Source organism: Panthera tigris, chromosome A3, assembly GCF_018350195.1.
Source record: "Panthera tigris isolate Pti1 chromosome A3, P.tigris_Pti1_mat1.1, whole genome shotgun sequence".
NCBI lineage: Eukaryota > Metazoa > Chordata > Mammalia > Carnivora > Felidae > Panthera > Panthera tigris.
In genome coordinates this window covers 133,133,520-133,151,335 of record NC_056662.1, presented here as the reverse complement: position 1 = coordinate 133,151,335, position 17,816 = coordinate 133,133,520, and the positions used below count along the sequence as shown (strand labels likewise).

The following is a 17,816-nucleotide window of genomic DNA, read 5'->3' as shown; positions in this document are numbered from 1 at the left end:
GGAGGTGAGCCAGTCTCTCTTCTCCAGCGAGCGGGTAGCAGGATTACTGAGTGGTAATCGGTAGTGTCTTCGTTACCCCTTACGTTTGGCGAGGAGCCGACTGTGAGAAGCTACCCGAATTGCCACGAGATAGGGTCTACGGGCAGGACACTTAAGATCTAGAGCCCCTGTTGCCTTGAAAGAAAACAAGGTAAATCAGTACAAATTCCATGTTAGGATTAGAAAATGATAGCGGGTAATCAAGGCGATCTTACCTACTTCAAACAGGTTCTGGATTTGAATATGGAGCACACAGTGCCATATTCTTTTTTAGAAGTAAATTTTCATTTATTCCAGTTTCAATTATTCAGTCGAAGTATTATTTCATGTTTTGTTAAATCTCGGCAAAACTGAGAAAGGACTCCTGATGTCGGTCGCTAGCGTAAAGGGCACTACAAAAACTAGATTTAGCCTCCGAAAATGCAGGACGTAAGTGTGTTCTTGGTAAACAAATGACCGCTGATCATACTCCACAGGCACATTAAGAACAGTTTGTGTGCTTTAAAGCAATCGCACTGCCTTTAGCGTACAATATTATGTAATTCATGTTTTTTCCAACTTTTGTCTTCACTCCAGTGAGATCAAATCATTGACATTTTTACTGACTTCTGATACAAGTCTGGAAATGATCTCCTCCTTTTCCATGCATCCTTTTATTCTTATAAATTCTTTGTTTTCTTAATGCCTCACTGTAACTGGAAATTCAGGATGGAGCTAATCATATCAGCCACCCAAGTTCCATTCAGGAAGTCCTCTCCACCCAAGTGAGACCAGGGCCGTGTTAATGAGATCTTTCAGCCACCACGTGAACCTGGGCACAGCACACTCATGATGGTGTAAACCAAGGCTGTGCTTTACTAGGAGTTTTGCTTTAAAAAGCTTTGGCCTCGTAGGGGACAGCGGATGCTTTCCAGCGATGGCTTTAAATGTGTCTTACTTAACTCAGTTTCTTAAAGCAGGAAGAATATAAATTCTCTAACTGGTGACAATTGTTTGCAACTGCTGGCTTAAAACCAGTTGAATTTGAAAACTAATTTTTTACATACCTTAGTTTAAATTGGATCCTCTGAAGATGTATCTATCTCAAGGGCAGCGTTTTCTTCCTAGACATGAAAGGGTTTAAAATCATGTAAGATTTTAGCTTCTCTTTCTAGTTAATCGGTCTCAACCAAGGATTCTCAACCTTTCTGAAGTGATGAACCATTAAAAGGTCATCCAGTGTGGGCTCACTGTTACATATAAATTTCTACTTTTCAATTAATTTGCACTATGATGGCCTATGCTTGAAATTATGGGGTAGGGAAACGTAGGGGGCACCACAACCTGGAAATTAAAAATGCAATCATTTCAAATAGCCCACCCCAGGTTAGCCAGCCCTCAGCCCTACCCCAGGCAAGAAAGTTTCCCCGTTTCTCCCCTCCTGCCAGATGTCAGCAGACGTGTAGAAGGGCAGGTGGGAAGTAAAGGAGCGGAGATGTTCAGTCCCAAGTGTTTGCCAAAGAAGTTGATTTTATCGCACCTTCCCTCTCACCCGCTTTTCCCTCAGTGTCACTCGTCCATAAAGTAAAGGGAAACAGTGCTCTCCAGTTCTCTCTTTTCTGGGTAGGTCTGTTGATTACCTCAAGAGTGAGCCAGGAATTCAGAGATTTTAAAATTGTAAGATACTTCTAAATAGGCTGAGAATTCCTGGTGTAACCAAAAACTATGAAGTCTTAAAACCTTTTAAATTTAGTATTTTAGCCAGAAAAATAATTTCATTCAAACAATATTTCCTAATGGTTAGTATTTGTAAGAAAAAAAAATCATGATTACAAATATATTTTACTGCAGCACTGCGACATGCAAATGATCTAAAAGAGTTCTCAAGTTGAGAATTTTAGCAAATAAATTTCTAAAATTATTTGGCTAGTCCACTAAAAGTATTGACTGCTGTCTAAAACTCACATAAGTAAAAGAGAACACAAAAACAGATTTTCCTGTCAATTTTGGAAATGCTGGTTCAGTTCCAAACGCTTCAATCTCCCAGAATCTGGGAGCTGACCCTTAAACACTCAGCACTGCAAGAAGTATATTGAGGGAAAGCAATAGTTTGCTTCCATTTCCAGTCTCCTGTGGAAGGGCTATGCCCCTGCATACCACTCCATACGTCCAAGGTGAATGGTCTGCCTTCACGTTCTGCTACGTGAACAGAACTATCTGTGGCTTAAAGTGAAGGTAGAGTGGTTTATAAAATATGGTAAAACTCTAAATGATGCAGAATCGAAGGGACGAGCAAGATCACAACACCAATTTTCTTATCATTTTCCACCCAGCTTAAAGCAGAGCTTCACATTTGTGAGAATCAGACTGAGCTGTATCTTATAAATAGATACACACACACACACACACACACACACACACACACACACACACACAGACACACACACAGAGACACAGATTCAAAGGAATGATGGTATGACTCAATAACCCATCTGGTTTGTCAATTTCTGTTAGGAATATGAAAAAGAAAACTTTTCCATAATGTTCACAGAACAATGAAATTGACATCTTCCCAGGATCTGGACAACCTAGTTCTTCCAGCTACAGAAACGGACAGTACAGAGTTGTGCTACTGGGCAGCAATGCTTCAGTAAAGCACCGTTCAGGCACAGGGACCTAGGAGCCCCGCTCTCTCCAGAAGACTCGTGGGGAGCTCAGAAGGTGTCTGCCACATGTGCGACTGCTCCATGAACCTGAACGCCTTTCACAAACTTCGCACACATACGACAAAACAGACACACAAATTACTCTTTCATTTGTAATCAAAATGTGAATCATCACTGTAGTGAATAAAAATTCATGAGTCAGAATAACATGCAATTTTTTTTATTGTTTTCTAAATCTAGTGGTACACTTAACACTCTAGTAGTAACTTCACAAACAGCGTAAAGAACGTACTACAGTGATCTTAGGCTGCATTTACTCACCGGAAAAAGAACAAAATGTTGCCTCTGAAATAATTACGAATTATACAATATTGCAAACCAATAAGCACTATTAATACTAAAATGTTAACATTTCAATATGTAATGTCAATAACATCCTGCCTTTTTAAAACTGGTTAAAAACATTTGTTAAAGTCATGCGAAATAAACACCTTAAGAAAATGTTAGGTTATACTTCAACATCAAGGCCATAAAACCCCAAAACAGCAACTATTTAGTGCAGTGACTGGTCAACTAAGTAATTTATTCAGTATATTAATAAAAATCTATTCAGTGAAAACCATCACAAATGCAACACTAAATCTGGGCAATTGCACACCTACGATCTATGATCTTATCTGTGACTGCGGATATACTGCCAAAATTAATTCTACATAAATAAGCTATGTTAAAACAACAACAAAAATACTCAATGCATGATGACAAGGTCCATTTCTTGTACGATACTTAAAGGTGATCATTCTCTTAACCCCGCTAACAATAAATGGAAAATCTCACCAGTTTTATCTGCTTTTTACCCTTGCTTTGTTACGTTTTTAAACTTTTTAAAGAAGTGTATCCTTTCTTCTGGTCCTCCCCCTGCTCCCCGGGATTAGCATGCTAGTTTAGGAATAGATGAAGTAGATACTTAGTCTACACTCTGCCTGGAGAGAAGGCAATAATTTAGTTTTACCTAATTAAATATTTCCTTGTCATCTGTCAAGTGACACTGACCTTTCTGACATAAGTATTTCCTCATTCTCTCGTTCCATGAATATTTATTAGTGCCTCTATATTACCCATGCCTCCCTGATTCTCCAGAGAAAGAATTCATGTTTCTCCCTCTCACCGCCAGGCTACGAAAAATTGGGCACACAACTGAAGAGTCACAGAAAAGACCAGCATGAGTCCTCAAGCAGGTGGATGGTGCTTGTAGCCAGGTCTGGGATTTGGAGGAGAGGGTCCAGGTCCTAGGGAGGTTCCTGGCCCCTCCCCGCAGGCCACTCTCCTAGGAGCTCATAAAGGTCTCGTCACTGGGGCTCCATTTTGAGCACTGTTCATCATCTTCTTATTAATTTTTAAAGCCCTTGTTAAACCATTTATCTATCATATAGAACACCGGTTCTCAATTTACAGAGCATTTACCTTTAGTCTCTGGGCTACTCCATAACCTATAAATTCTTGTCTCTTACCCTCTAAGAGCAAAATTTGCTTCTGGTTCATCTAACGTCATGTCTTCCTTTGAATGTGTGATAAGGGGATGCTGTAGAAAAGGAGTCTCTGGCTTTCATTTTCTTTGGCAAACCACACCCTTTGTGTCTAATAAAACATTTCCGACCTATCTCTATACTTAGATCTTGTCACAAGAAATTTTATGGGGCTGTGTGCCAATGAAGGGTTCAATATCAATGGTGGGCTTTTAAGCTTCTAATCACAAAGACAGTGGAGGGTGAGTGATGAACCACCCTTCCTTACACTTTCCTCTGGGGTACAGTGTATGTTTCTTTTACCAAAGACCCTCCCATGCGTTAATTATTTGTGAGTGAAACGTACAAAGATGACATACACGGATGGACTCACTATAAAAACGGGTCAACTTTGTCACAGGGGTACAGGAATACTACTCTGCTTTCACTTGTTTTGCTTAAAGAATGCTTTCTCTTTCCTCTCCAAAGCCTGTGGTATCAGAGGAGGCCACTGCGTGGAGCTCTGAAGAATCCTTGGAGAGTCTTGTGTAACTTGAACGCTGGCTTCGCTTATGCGTCACGCTTTTTAGGTTTTCATTCTGAATAGCAGTCGGGTTGGAACTAGAACCAGGCCTCAGAATGACTTGGGAAGTCTCCCTCATTCCTTCCATTTCATCAAAACTCTGATTAGATCTGTTAGCTGGTGCACTGTTGTTGTTCAGAGTGACAGTACTGGGTGTTCGGTTCAGATTGTAGGGTTTCTGACATGCTGGCCAGTTTTCTTCAGGGCTGCTGGCTATCAAGCTACATTCGGAAGGGCTTTTCTTGTCTTCGGAACAAATGGACATCCGAGCTATGATTGGATCTTGCAGGCCACTCAAGCTGTGCGGTATTCCCCGTTTTCCACTGTGGCTGTCATCTTCAAGCTCGATGAGATTCGCCTTTTCAAGCTGGGAATCATCAGCCCCTTCGTTGTGAAGAGAGTGATTGGGAGAACTTTCACTGGATCTGACTCCTGAATCGGACGAGTCCTTCTTGTCAAGGAGAGCATCTGACAGATATTCTTTCGCTTTAATGAAGGTTCTAATCGGCTCTGCAGTGTGTTCTGGAGACTTTGATACTCTCTCTACCTTCCCTTCAACTTTTTTATCTTTATCATCTTTGAGCAATGGAGTATTATCTGATTCTTCTGTCCCAGATTCATCTTCATCACTTGGAAGTTTCTGGTAGCGCAGTCCACCTCCCTTAAGCTTCAGATCTGTCTGGAAGAGACTTGACCTTTCTGAGGACTTCTTGCCTGGGAGAAGCTTACTGCCAGACTGGTCAGATTTCTCATCTTCTTCAGTGATAGGATCCAGGGGTGAGGCATCATTGGTGGAAACCCCTGATGAAGAATAATCTATAACATCTCCCCTCTTCATTAAAAATGACTTCCTTCCATCATCTTGCTTTGGTTCACTATCCTTCCCTTTTTCTGGTTCTAGATTAGAATGAATGGAGCCCCCTGATGAGCTCTGACCCAGATAATATGTGCTATGTGGAGAAGATCTGCCACTAATTGTTGTAGAACCTGTACCCCCTTCTAACTGAGACATCTGAGCAATATATTCTCTATAGGCATCTCTATACTCGGCCTGCACCTTATCAGTAAGCTTTGAAATTTCAATACTGGAATCCTGGGAATTGAGACTCGAAAGACTTGGGGTTCTGCGAGTTTGTGACTGTGAAGACAGAAAAAAATAAATTTAAGAATTCAAGTAAGCAAAAAAAAAATAAATAAATAAAAAGGCATAAATATCAACTTAGGAAATATATATGTACACGCAGAATTTTTAGTGTCCTCAAAATACCAAATTCCTTTAAAAGAATTGTACATAACACAGTTTAATAAAAGCTGGGAACTTATGGATAATTTTACTGTTATTAGAAAGCTTTATATAATTTTAATAAAATTAGTTTATTATTAATCTTCTAAAGTATAATTAAAGGTTATATTAGCAAATAATCTTAGCATTTGTTTTTAGAACATCAAACTTTTAACTTTTATTTAAGGCAAAAATCACCTTCATTGATATAACATAAAAATTCCTCTTAGGAAAGACAAAGAAGATTAGGGTTAACATATATCTCAAGAACAAAATACTCAAGTCTTCAATGTATCTTAAAAAGAAACTTTCTCTGATGGGCACCGAGTGTTGTATGAAAGTGTTGAGTCACTGTATTGTACACCTGTAACTAATATTACACTGAATGCTAGCTAACTGGAATTAAAAAAAATTTTTAATAGGAAAAAAAGAATTATTTGCTAAATATCCTTGAAATGAAAAAAAAAGAACCTTTACCTAATTTGTATGACATAAAGTTACTGCCAAATTTCAATTAAGAAAATGTACTGTAAATACCAAACAATAACAATAATAATTTAAAAGGATTAAAGCATAGAGTGCAATAGAAAAGACAAATACAGGATCCAAATGAACAGAAATGGAAGCCATGAGGCCAACAGTCAGATCCTAGTAAACAGAGAAATGAGGTATTTTTAAAAGTTTGATTTCCAATGTGAAGTTTTAGGATTAGAATTGCTTTAGATCTCCGAAAAGCTAATAAATGAGGACTAAAGACTACAGATTAGGAAAAAGAGGAGGGAAATTGAAGAAAAAGAATCAAGGAAGTCTTAGAAGGGACAAGAGCAAAGGCTGGAGCCATGAAGCAGAAATAAGGAGAGGAGTCTTCCACAGGGAGAAAATGACCCATCTCCTTGAGAAGGGCCCCTGCCAGTGGATTGAGACCATAAGGAGAGCACCCTTCTCCGCTCTCACGTGCACTGTGTCCACAAGGCTTCAGGAATCCATGAGGTCTACACAATTCCCAAAAGAACGTCCTATGACGATGCCAGCTGTCTCTCACTCTCAGTCCCACAACAGTGTCCAGCGGGCCTTGCAGAGGCTCCATGACACGTGAGGCCACAAGAGATTTAATGCAGAAGCAGATATGGGGGTCTGGTTGCCTTCTGCTGAGCCAGGCATTAAAGAGATTTGCAAAACAATCCCATTTTCACTAAAGTTTGCTTTGTTTGGGAAATATTGTCATTTCTCATGAAAATGTTATTTATGTTAACATGTAATGTGTTTATTTTTAAATAAATTCATAAATATTTCTAAAGTTTCTCCGTTTTTATTTCTAAGATGGTAAATACTGACAGATACAAGTCACATAAACAAAAGCTATTCGGGGTCTCGGGTGATTTTGAAAAGCGCAAAGCGACTCTGAGATTATGGCAAAGTTTGAGAGCCGCTGCATTAATGGGAAGGCCATGGGTTTCCAGGTCACGGTAGGAAATGCCAAGTATGGAAAAGCAGAGAATGAGGATTTCTTAAGGAATGCTAAAAGGAATTCCAGGGAAAAGAAAGGAAGCACTGTTGGCAGAAACACAGGGACAAAAGGGTCAAGTGTGAACACATCTTCTCATAAAAGAAGGGAATTTTTATCTCAGTCAGTACCCGATTATAAGATGGTTTTCCAACATAAAGAAAAAGGTTCCTGGTATATACTAAAAGGTAACAGCAGCAGCAGCAGCAGCAACAACAACAACAACAAAATGTGTTTACTACCAAACTAAACCAAACCCTCTTAAAAATGGCAGACCTACCAGGTACCGCTTTTCCTAAATACCCCTCACTCCCTCTCAGAACGGTTTCTTGTGGTGGCTGTTTACTGCTTTTCCTCCCTGGCCTGTCCTCTCTTCTGCATCCTGCTCTGTTTTCCTCTGGTTTCTTTTTCTTATCTTCTCCTCACTCCATCTCAAGTGTCTCTCACCGTCCTCTTTATTCCTGATTCTCACCTGGCCTCTCTCTGCTAAGAACACCAGAAAGTGGAACGCACCCCTTGCTCACCTCAGATGATAAAAGAAAATGAGGATCCCTACACACTGGGCATATGTACTGAAAACCAAATTATGCTGTTCAAAGGGGTAATATGTGGCAACTTTCCAATAAAGATGTATCTTAGCCCCTGACTACTGACTTTCACAGGAAAATAGCAAGTGAAGCCTGAACTCTATCGACCAGCCCAACCAAAGTAGCCCGCTTCCCATTCACTCTCTATGCTGTTACTCTAGTGCACTGTTTTAACAGTTCTTACCCATTTCCAAAATGATCTCATTTTTTCTTTATTTTACTGACTGTCCCCTTCAGAAAAGTACAGTTTCTTGAAAATAGGGAGCCCTCGGTCTTGTTCACTGAGGTACTCATTAAGTATTTTCCGAATGACTACATCAACGCACCAAGATATTCTCAGTGAATTAAATACCGCCCTCCTTCTTCAGTAATGTGAAAAATGACATTTAATAAATACCTGCCAACTTAGATTACTGTGACGTGGGGCACCTTCGTCTAGGCCAAGGGTATTCAGTTCCTCAAAGCTGAAGTTCAGTGTGTAGGGGGTCTGACTGGAGAGCTCAGTATGAGGCAGTTCGTTGTGGGAGGAGCGCCGAGCAGACTCGCCGTGGGGAACCGGGCCGCTGCTGTTCTCACTAAGTAAATGCGAGTCTTCGGGGACCGCTTGGTTTTCTGCACTTCTCATTTCTAGTACCTTAACGGAAGGAAAAAGAACATCAATATCCACACTGACAAATCGCAGTTTAGAAGCTTTAAAAATTATTTAAAAAAATAAAACACTATAAAGTTACTATAATGAAAATGAAAAAGCAGACTTCTTGTGAGTTTCTAATGGATTTGAACTATATCTGCTTATCTTTCACTTCAATTACACTAAAAGAAGTAGTGACAAAATCATCATGTGTACATCATACGCTAATCTGGCCACTGTGTTATTATTACTTTAGTGTAAAATTTAACTTGACTCTGATGTTATTATTACTTTAGTTCAAAATTCAGTTTATATTTTGTTAACATTTAACCAAACAGAATGCAACTGTAGTGTGTCAAAGAGAACCAGAGCCAGAGAGTAGCTGATATGGTGAAAGCAGATTCTAATCAGCAACTATTGCAACTGGGGAAAAGAGAGCTCAAGACAGCACTGAGCCCAACCCAGAAAGCAGTGTGGACAAGCGAGGAGTGGGGTGGGGGTCGGTGGGTGGAAAATCTCTAAGAGGAAACATCAAGGTCAAGGGAATTCTGGCCAAACTAACTTGACAGGATTCTCTGAAAGGCAGGCCAGGGTGATCAGATATCATCTAGGGGGTGATGGGGAACGAGGGGTTTGATCGGGTACCAAAGGCTATCAGATAGCGCGGGTGGGAGTCCTTTCTAAACTGACTTCACGTGATCCTTGCTAAAACTGGGCGCTGCAGGGCCTGGCAAGGACAGACACCGAGGCTGAGGCCTAGAGGCACAGAGAGCCCGGCTAGAGGCAGGTCAAAGAAAAAAGGCTTCGTCAGTGAAAGCGTGGAGAATTGGCAGGTTGCCTCTTCCCCAAATTTCCAAGTGAAATGTCCAAAAGACAAAGGTTACCACACACTGCTGTGGATATTCTGCCTACGAGAATACAGAAAAACAGCAGTTTAGGCCAGTGCTGATCAGCGCTTGCCTTATACACTATTGTAAGTAATTCCATAAATATAAGGTATCTTACCGTGCTTCTAAAAAGATGCCAGTCCCCAAAATTCATATTCATCTCTTTCTTCAGCTCATCAATGTTACACTGAGCTAACACACGGCCATTTATGTTTGCCTGAATGAAAACAAATGCAAGTAGAAAAACAAAGAAAATATGAGATATTCTGAAACAGTAGCGATTAAAAAGTACCTTTCCATCAGCACTAAAAAAAGTCATTACAGACTAGAAAACACTGACCTAAAAAAGGTTACTAGCCTATGTGATAATACAATACACAAGCTGACTTTGATCAATATCTACCACTCCGTATTTTTTCCAAGTGTCTTAGCATGCAAGTAATACAAATCACTCTTCAGGGACCAACCCAAGATCTAACCCTCCCAACTATTTCCCAAACTACCTACACCCTGTCATGAGCAATAAACACAACTGTTAGTTCGTCTCTTCTTATCTTGTAACATATGAACACGAACCGAAGCTTCTGGGAGGGGCAGCGTCATCTGTCCTTGTTAGTGTGTCAGTCACAGACTAAGTTCCAAGTGAGGTAAGTTCTGACAAACTTGTTTATCAGCTATGTTAGGTAACTTCAGCCATGAAGAATGTCCACCCACTAATTTCCCAATTTATTGAATTCACGAAAAATGACTGTATCACATTGGGTCTCTGTAATTCTAGTTTCCCCCAAAGAACGGATGAGATTTTCTTTATTAATAATAGGTACCTTGGCTGATTTTACAAAATACAAAGCCTGGTTTTATTAACTGTGGTAAAATTACGGCGTACTTGCGTTTAAAACCGATAGAATGAGGGCGCCTGGGTGACGCAGTCACTTGAGCGTCTGACTCCTGATCTCAGCTCAGGTCGTGATCTCACGGTTCGTGGGATTGAGCCCAGCATGGGGCTCTGGGCTGACGGTGCAGAGCCTGCTTGGGATCCTCTCTCCCTCTCTCTGCCCCTCCTCTGCTCACTCAAGTTAATTGTGAAGACAAGTGCACAGAGCAAGCCCACGACAGAGGTCCTGCTGCAGAAATGCAAAGCGGTTCGCAGCACTTAACAAACCAGGGCCAAGATGGGCCTCAGAAGCCAGGGCTGTCAGTAAAGAGCTGAGTGGGAAGAAAATGCTGTCAAGATGGAAACAAAATTGCCCACGATTCAAGTTGGAGGCCTCATCCTTTCCTGATACTCTACCCAAGTGGCCCAGAGGAGAGAGTCAGGTTTGTACCTTGGAAAGGCAATGCTTGATGCTTTTGCAAACAGGGATCAGCACTAACTAGATCTGTAAGGAAACTGACATTATCTGAAACCTTTCCGACTAAAGGTAAGTTAAGATTAGTAAAATGGTATCTCATTTTACATGCTCATCGTTCTTTACAAAAACTTTTTTAGATGCCATTCTTTAAAGTAGAGGCTTGTAACTAATGTTCTACTCTACTGTAGTAAAAGAAAAAGCATAACTTAGTGCAAATATCCACTCTAACAGGGACGCGGGCTTGTATAATGTGGGAAGCCGCCTCCCCCGAATCCCAGACGTCACTGTCTACCTTTGCGGTGGCCGGGAGAGTAGGAAGAACAGGACATAGGAGGAATAAACTTCCTCATGCATGTGAGCCTCGCACACCAAACCTATGAGGGTTCATCAAATGGGACATACTCCTAAGTCCTATTAACACATAAAAGGGAGAACTTGGGGAAAATGAAGCAAGTGTGGTTTACTCTGATAATTATTAAGTCACAAATAATACAAAGAAAATATAACAGAAAAAGCCTTTAAATGTTCTGTGTTGCATATTGGAGACATGAGTTACTGTTTATCTAAATGTGAAGTTCCTCAGAGCTTTGTATTTCTCATCAAGGCATTTTTACTTATATTCGATCGTTTAAAAAATAACATTGTGGGGCGCCTGGGTGGCTCAGCTGGTTAAGCATCTGACTTCAAATCAGGTCATGATCTCACAGTTTGTGCATTCGAACCCCACATCAGGCTCTGTGCTGACAGCTCGGAGCCTGGAGCCTGCTTCGGAGTCTGTGTCTCCCTCTCTCTGCCCCTCCCCTGCTTGTGCGCTGTCGCTGTCTCTCTCTCTCTCTCTCTCTCTCTCTCTCTCTCTCTCTCTCTCTCTCTCTCTCTTAAAAATAAACATTAAAAAAAATTAAAACAATAACACTGTAATACAGCTACTGTCTTCTATCCACCTATAAACTAAGGAACAGTAGGGCAATTTTAGGATACAAAAGAGCGAGAATCACGTTTCCATTTGGAGCTTTCCCACTGCAACAGAAAATCCATCCTTGAGCTGCTGGAACTGAAGCGTTCATTGTCCACAGAGCCCGTCCCCACACCCTCCGTCCTGCTTCGAGTCGGCAGGCCGGTGTGCACATCACCTTTTTGATCGTTGCACAATACTGAGGCAGCATACTCTGGTCCAGCCCCTCTATTTGCTTCAGTTTCTCACATACCGCATCCACATTCATCGAATTCAGTGATACCACTGCTCCTGAGGCTGGGCCTGACCCCTAGATAAGCCATGGAAAAATACACGTGTGAATAGCATTTCATGCCAGATGCATGTAGCACATGACAGAGAAACTCTCACGAAGTTACACTATGAAGTACTCCGATTAATAACAAATTTCCAAACGAAGGTTAAAAACAACAAATGTGTGTAGTATGGGAAAATGCCATTAGGGAACAGATTTAGCTACTGTTCTTCTTTAATGAGCGGCCTGTATTCTAGCAAATACAGCCTGATCAAAACGACTTTTCTATGAAGATAGAGCATTCCATGAATGAAGCCTAAGCCAACTTCTCAAATGTTTATAGCCTGACCGCAGAAAAGTAGGGTACAGCCCTTAATCACAGGAAGGACAGGGGGTTAAAAAAAAGGAAAGAAAAAAAAAGGAGCAAAGAGGGAAAATTCAGATGACTGTATTATAAAAATACAAAAGGTAAATCTATGAAATAATTTTTTAAATGCCTATACTGAACAGCTTTAAATGTCTCTACATACTAGCTTGATAGTCTATGAGAGCTGAAGTTTTCACACCTTGATCAGATTTTATATCCAAGGAATTTAAAACTTCCCTTTAAGAATCTATACAATAAGCACGTAAATATAAAACAGAAATATTCCTTCTAAACCCAGGTAAAAGTAAATACAATCCATTAAAATGTGGTTTCATTTAAAAGAAAAATCACAATAATAAATAATTCTAGTACTTACTTAGAAGAAAAACAACTTCTGAATGTGGGGACGTACTAAAGAGGTGTTTGCCCTATGGTCAATTATATATGGATCTCCTCAATGATAGGTGTGGACATTGAGGTCTAAACAGGTTAAGTTTTGACTTCAAAGTCACAGAACAAATAGCTAGTTAGTAGCAGATTTGTACCAGAACCCTAACTTATCAGGTCTTACAACTTCCTATTTCCCTTGTTGCAACGGACTATTTTTGAAGAATTTAAAGAAACTAGGGGGCACCTGGGTGGCTCAGTCGGTTTAGCGTCCGACTTCAGCTCAGGTCATGATCTCTCAGTTTGAGAGTCCAAGCCCCGAGTCGGGCTCTGTACTGACAGCTCAGAGCCTGGAGCCTGCTTCGCATTCTGTGTCTCCTCCTGTCTCTGACCCTCCTATGCTCATGCTCTGTCCCTCTCTCTCTCTGTCTCTTGACAGTAAATAAACATTTAAAAAATTTTAAAAAAGAAAAAAATTTAAAGAAACTATAACCACAATAAAGAAAAGACAAACCAACTAGTATAGCAGATAAAGACAACGTTCAAATGATCTGCCCTGTATACCACTCAATCTAATTTAATAATATCCTATCCTCAAGGATGTGTAAACATATGTTCTACTGCCTCTTTTACCATTATCAGGACAAAAATACATGATAACACAGCCAAAACTGCCTATTAACCGGTTGCTAAACGTTATTTGTAATGTGAGAGCACATACACACAAACAGCATATACACAGCACATATCTTTATTACATATAAACATAGCTAGGGAATGAGACCGTATTGAACAGGGAGTTGGAGTATTAATTTTATGACAGTTAGGGAATCTCTGCAAGTTAACAAGTATGAGACGGACCCATAAAAGTTTGGAAGTTAATGACTTGGAATATACTGCACCAAACATGTTTACTCAGAGTTTGTTTTTAATTAAATGTAAATTTGAAACATGCATATATTATACGGTCCGAGGTACAACTGCTTCAAAAAATACTAACAGTAAAACACTAGTATTTCCATAATTTGGTTTTCCTATCTCTATACATAGTTCTATTTTCTGCCTGGATGAGTATAGCCAATATTCAACATGCTAATTATCCAGTATCTACTATAGAAATTTAAAGTGCTTTTTATGAATTCTTAATAACCATATTTGTTTTATCTTCCTTTCCTTTTAAACAGCTTTATCGAGATATAATTCACATACCCTACCATTCTCCCTTTAAAAGTGGATGATTCAGTGGTTTTTAGTATACTTGCATAGTTGTAAAACCATTACCACAATCCATTTTGCGACATTTTCATATCCCTAAAAAGAAATCCCTGTACCCGTTAGTAGTCATTCTCCACCCTTCAACATCCATTCCCAACCCCTGTCAACTACTAATCTTTCTGTCTCTAGACCTGCCTATCCGGGACTTTTTATATAAATGGAGCCACACAACATGTGACCCTTTGTGTCTGGCTTCCTTCAGTTAGGATCATGTTTTCAAGGTTCATCCGTGTCACGGCGTGCGTAGGCACTTCTTTGTTTTTACTGGTGAATGATATTCATCTTTTAAATGGTCTTCATTGCTGCCTTCCAAACATTTTTATTCCTCAACCTGTCTCTTGTCTCTGGATGCATTTATGCTTTACATATTCTTGGTTCAAAAGTCACAGTTTGATCAACAAAATAATTATCATAATGGATTATAACTTATTCTGTATAGAATGAGTCCATACTGCTATAAAAGAACTGAATAAGTGAAATAATTAAGTGAAAATAAGTAACTGAATAGATAATTGAGGAATAAAAAGACAGCTTTTCCTAATAGAATTGAATCAATAATTGTAGAAGAAAGAAACAGAAAGTTACCATTAAGAAACCAGCACAACAAGAGTGGTTGTATCTAAGATGCATCCACGTGTACTAAACTTAACGGGCAAAAGTATAAGTAGAAACGGATATTTGCGGAGTATCAAAGTATCTCTCCCAAGATATTTATTCGTTAAAAAGGGGAAAATACAACTTTACAGTGTTGAGACCTGGCAGAGGCCACCTTACCCAAGCGATTAAGGTTAGCATTAGCAGCAGTAAGACTCCGGCCCAGCACAGACCCTCTAACAGGATGCGCTGAGAAGGGCGTGGCACCACCCCTGTGGGTCTCTTACCAGAGACATATAACCTCCAGCTGACAAACCCAAATAGGGGGACAGTCTGTAAAATACCTGACCGGTATTCTTCAGAAGCGATAATCAAGGTCATGAAAGACAAGGAAGGACCAAGGAACTGTCACAGATCAGAGAACTCTAAGGAGAAATATAAACAAACACAACTAGATTGGCTCTTGGGCCAGAACAACGACATTAGTGGAAAACCGGTGAAATTCAAAGTCTGTAGGTAGTTAACAGTATCGTACCGATTTTAACTTTTGCTCTTAAACAGTATGCTACAGTCATGAAAGATGTTAACACGGAGGGAATACTATTTTTATACCTTTTCTTTAAGTCTAAAATTATTTTAAAGTAAAGAGGTTTTTTTAATCCCCCCAAAACTCTATTTCTGACTATGCTAAAAAGGAAAAGTATCATAGACATGGAACAAATTAACTCTGTCAGCTCGGGGGGAAACGTAAACTTTTAGAGTATCTTATTTCCACAGAGAATCTGGGAGCTCAGCGATAGAGCAATGCTGATAGATACCACTGTTGTCCTTCGAAAAAACAAAGTCCCACATAATTTTACTTTTATGCACCTTTAAAACGTTTGCATTTTATCAATTATTTTAAAACATAATTTCTGTATCACTGGGGATGATGCAGAAAATATATACTCTCTGAATGACTTTTAGAAGCTTTATAAGAAAAGATAAACACACACATGATCATAAGATCCCAAAGCCAGAGTCTGACTCCTGGTTATATGTAGGTAGGACTTTTTCAAGATGAGGAGTAAATTATCAATAAATTAAAATATGTTACATTGGAGAAATGGTAATTACCTGCCAGGTCTTTTCTAAAATAATCACATATAGGGGCGTGTGGGTGCTCAGTCAGTTGAGGATCCAACCCTTAATTTCCGCTCAGGTCGTGATCTCACAGGTTTGTGAGATCGAGCCCCATGTGGGGCTCCACGCTAACCGTGCAGAGCGTGCTTGAGATTCTCTCTTTCCCTCTCTCTCTGACCCTCCCCGCCGCACAGGTACAGGCATATGTACTCTCTCTCCAAATAGATAAACATACATTTAAAATAATCACATATAATACAATTATTTTGAAACCAAATGAGTCTTAGTAATCAAAATAATGATTTTTGGATGGAAACCTCATAAAAGGACAAAGAGTACCAAAGTGATAAGGAAAAAGAGTACTTAATAATTCAACAGGTAAATTAATAGAAAACTAATTATATTACTTTGACAAAATACAGAATGGTAATATTCTAAAGTTCATCATGCATTCTTATTTGAAATATATCAGCTATCACTCTAGAACAGATCATTTCAACATATATCACAATTTATTTTTAAAAATTTTCTAATGCAGATATTTGAATACAAAAGATGTTAGTTTGTTTAAACTGTTAAATATAAACTTCAAAATGCACACAAGTCAGAATTTCTTTAGGGAAAAGTAAAGCTAACAAAACAGACTGAAATTGCCTTGATGCAACTATATTATCTTATATTGTAAGTAGATTAAAACTACACTCTGAAACACTATCGTTTTGGTAAATTTATTAAATAAGCTTAGAAGTGATTAGCCAGAATGAGTGCCATGCCAAGGCTAAAAGCGGCTATTAAAATAAACTCGGGCACTGAAATAAGCACAGATGTATCAACAGCCCAGCGTGAGGGTGCCAATGGTTGCTTCTAATAGTCTAATAAGAAAAGTGAGTAAGAAGATTTCACTGAAAGTTTCTGTACCTGTCTTTGTTTGTTAAACCCAGAGTCACACGGCTTTAAGGAAGGAATAAAACAGAATGAAGGACACGAGCTTAAGTAAAACATCAAATAGGCACATGTAATAAACACAGGCAGCACGCTTGTCACCCCTCAGACACCTCTGCAGCAGCACCAGGCAAGGAACACACATGCGCAGTTGCACACACACGCACACACGCACACACACAGGTTAGTGTGATGTCATTCACATGCTCTTGGTAACATTAAAACTGTACTCTCAGAACATATAGTCTTTCTATTAAAAGAATAAATCATGGGCCATACATTCAACAGGAGAACCAGGTAAATAAAATTTGCTGTGAAAAGTCAATATTCCTACCACCTACCAGTATAAAATTAATATTTAGATATTCTAATTAAAAACTGCAACTGAAGAGAACCACTTTACTAATAAGATTTAAGCCCTTGGAATTCACGTGAGCACCTCATAAAATGAAATATTATCTAGCCACACTATGCTTAATGTTCAGAAATCTACTTTTCAGATTTGGGGTTTGTTTCACTGGGCATCTGGCACATGATCGATGCACTAAAATACCATTTGAAAAGAAAGCCTTAAGAGCCTTATGGCTCAAGAAATCCTAAACGTAAGGCAGAAAGTATCTGCATACTGTGATTAACAGAACGATTTCAGCGATGTGGATTTTTTAAAACTTCCATTGAGAGCCGATGCCACTGTTACTGATTGTTCTTCTATACCCACTAGGGTGGTGGTAAAAATTGTTAAATAGCGAAAATAATCTACAGATGACTGACAATACTGATTCAAAGTTAACTTACAACATTGTTTTAATAAAGGGCAGGGCCCTGCTAGCCTGATGTCAATGTTGTCCTTTTAACACATTCAGTATCTGCAACACCTAATGGGAATCT

The 17,816-nt window shown here is 39.4% G+C and overlaps 1 protein-coding gene across 6 annotated transcripts in view; it reads right to left on the bottom strand.

Moving 5' to 3' along the window:
- Positions 1 to 2,888: 2,888 nt before the first annotated feature.
- KIDINS220 (kinase D interacting substrate 220) overlaps positions 2,889 to 17,816 on the bottom strand; it is a 95,264-nt gene continuing 80,336 nt past the window's right edge. For 4 of the 6 annotated variants that reach the window (XM_042982551.1, XM_042982553.1, XM_042982552.1 and 1 more), the window contains 4 exons: positions 12,146 to 12,277; positions 9,782 to 9,880; positions 8,543 to 8,779; positions 2,889 to 5,910 (listed from right to left, as the gene is read on the bottom strand). In XM_042982551.1, coding sequence (XP_042838485.1) covers positions 4,648 to 5,910; positions 8,543 to 8,779; positions 9,782 to 9,880; positions 12,146 to 12,277 — 1,731 coding nt within the window. In that variant the 3' untranslated portion in view covers positions 2,889 to 4,647. Of the gene's footprint in view, positions 5,911 to 8,542; positions 8,780 to 9,781; positions 9,881 to 12,145; positions 12,278 to 16,904; positions 16,938 to 17,816 lie in introns of all 6 variants that reach the window. The other 2 variants (XM_042982549.1, XM_042982550.1) reach the window with 1 other exon arrangement.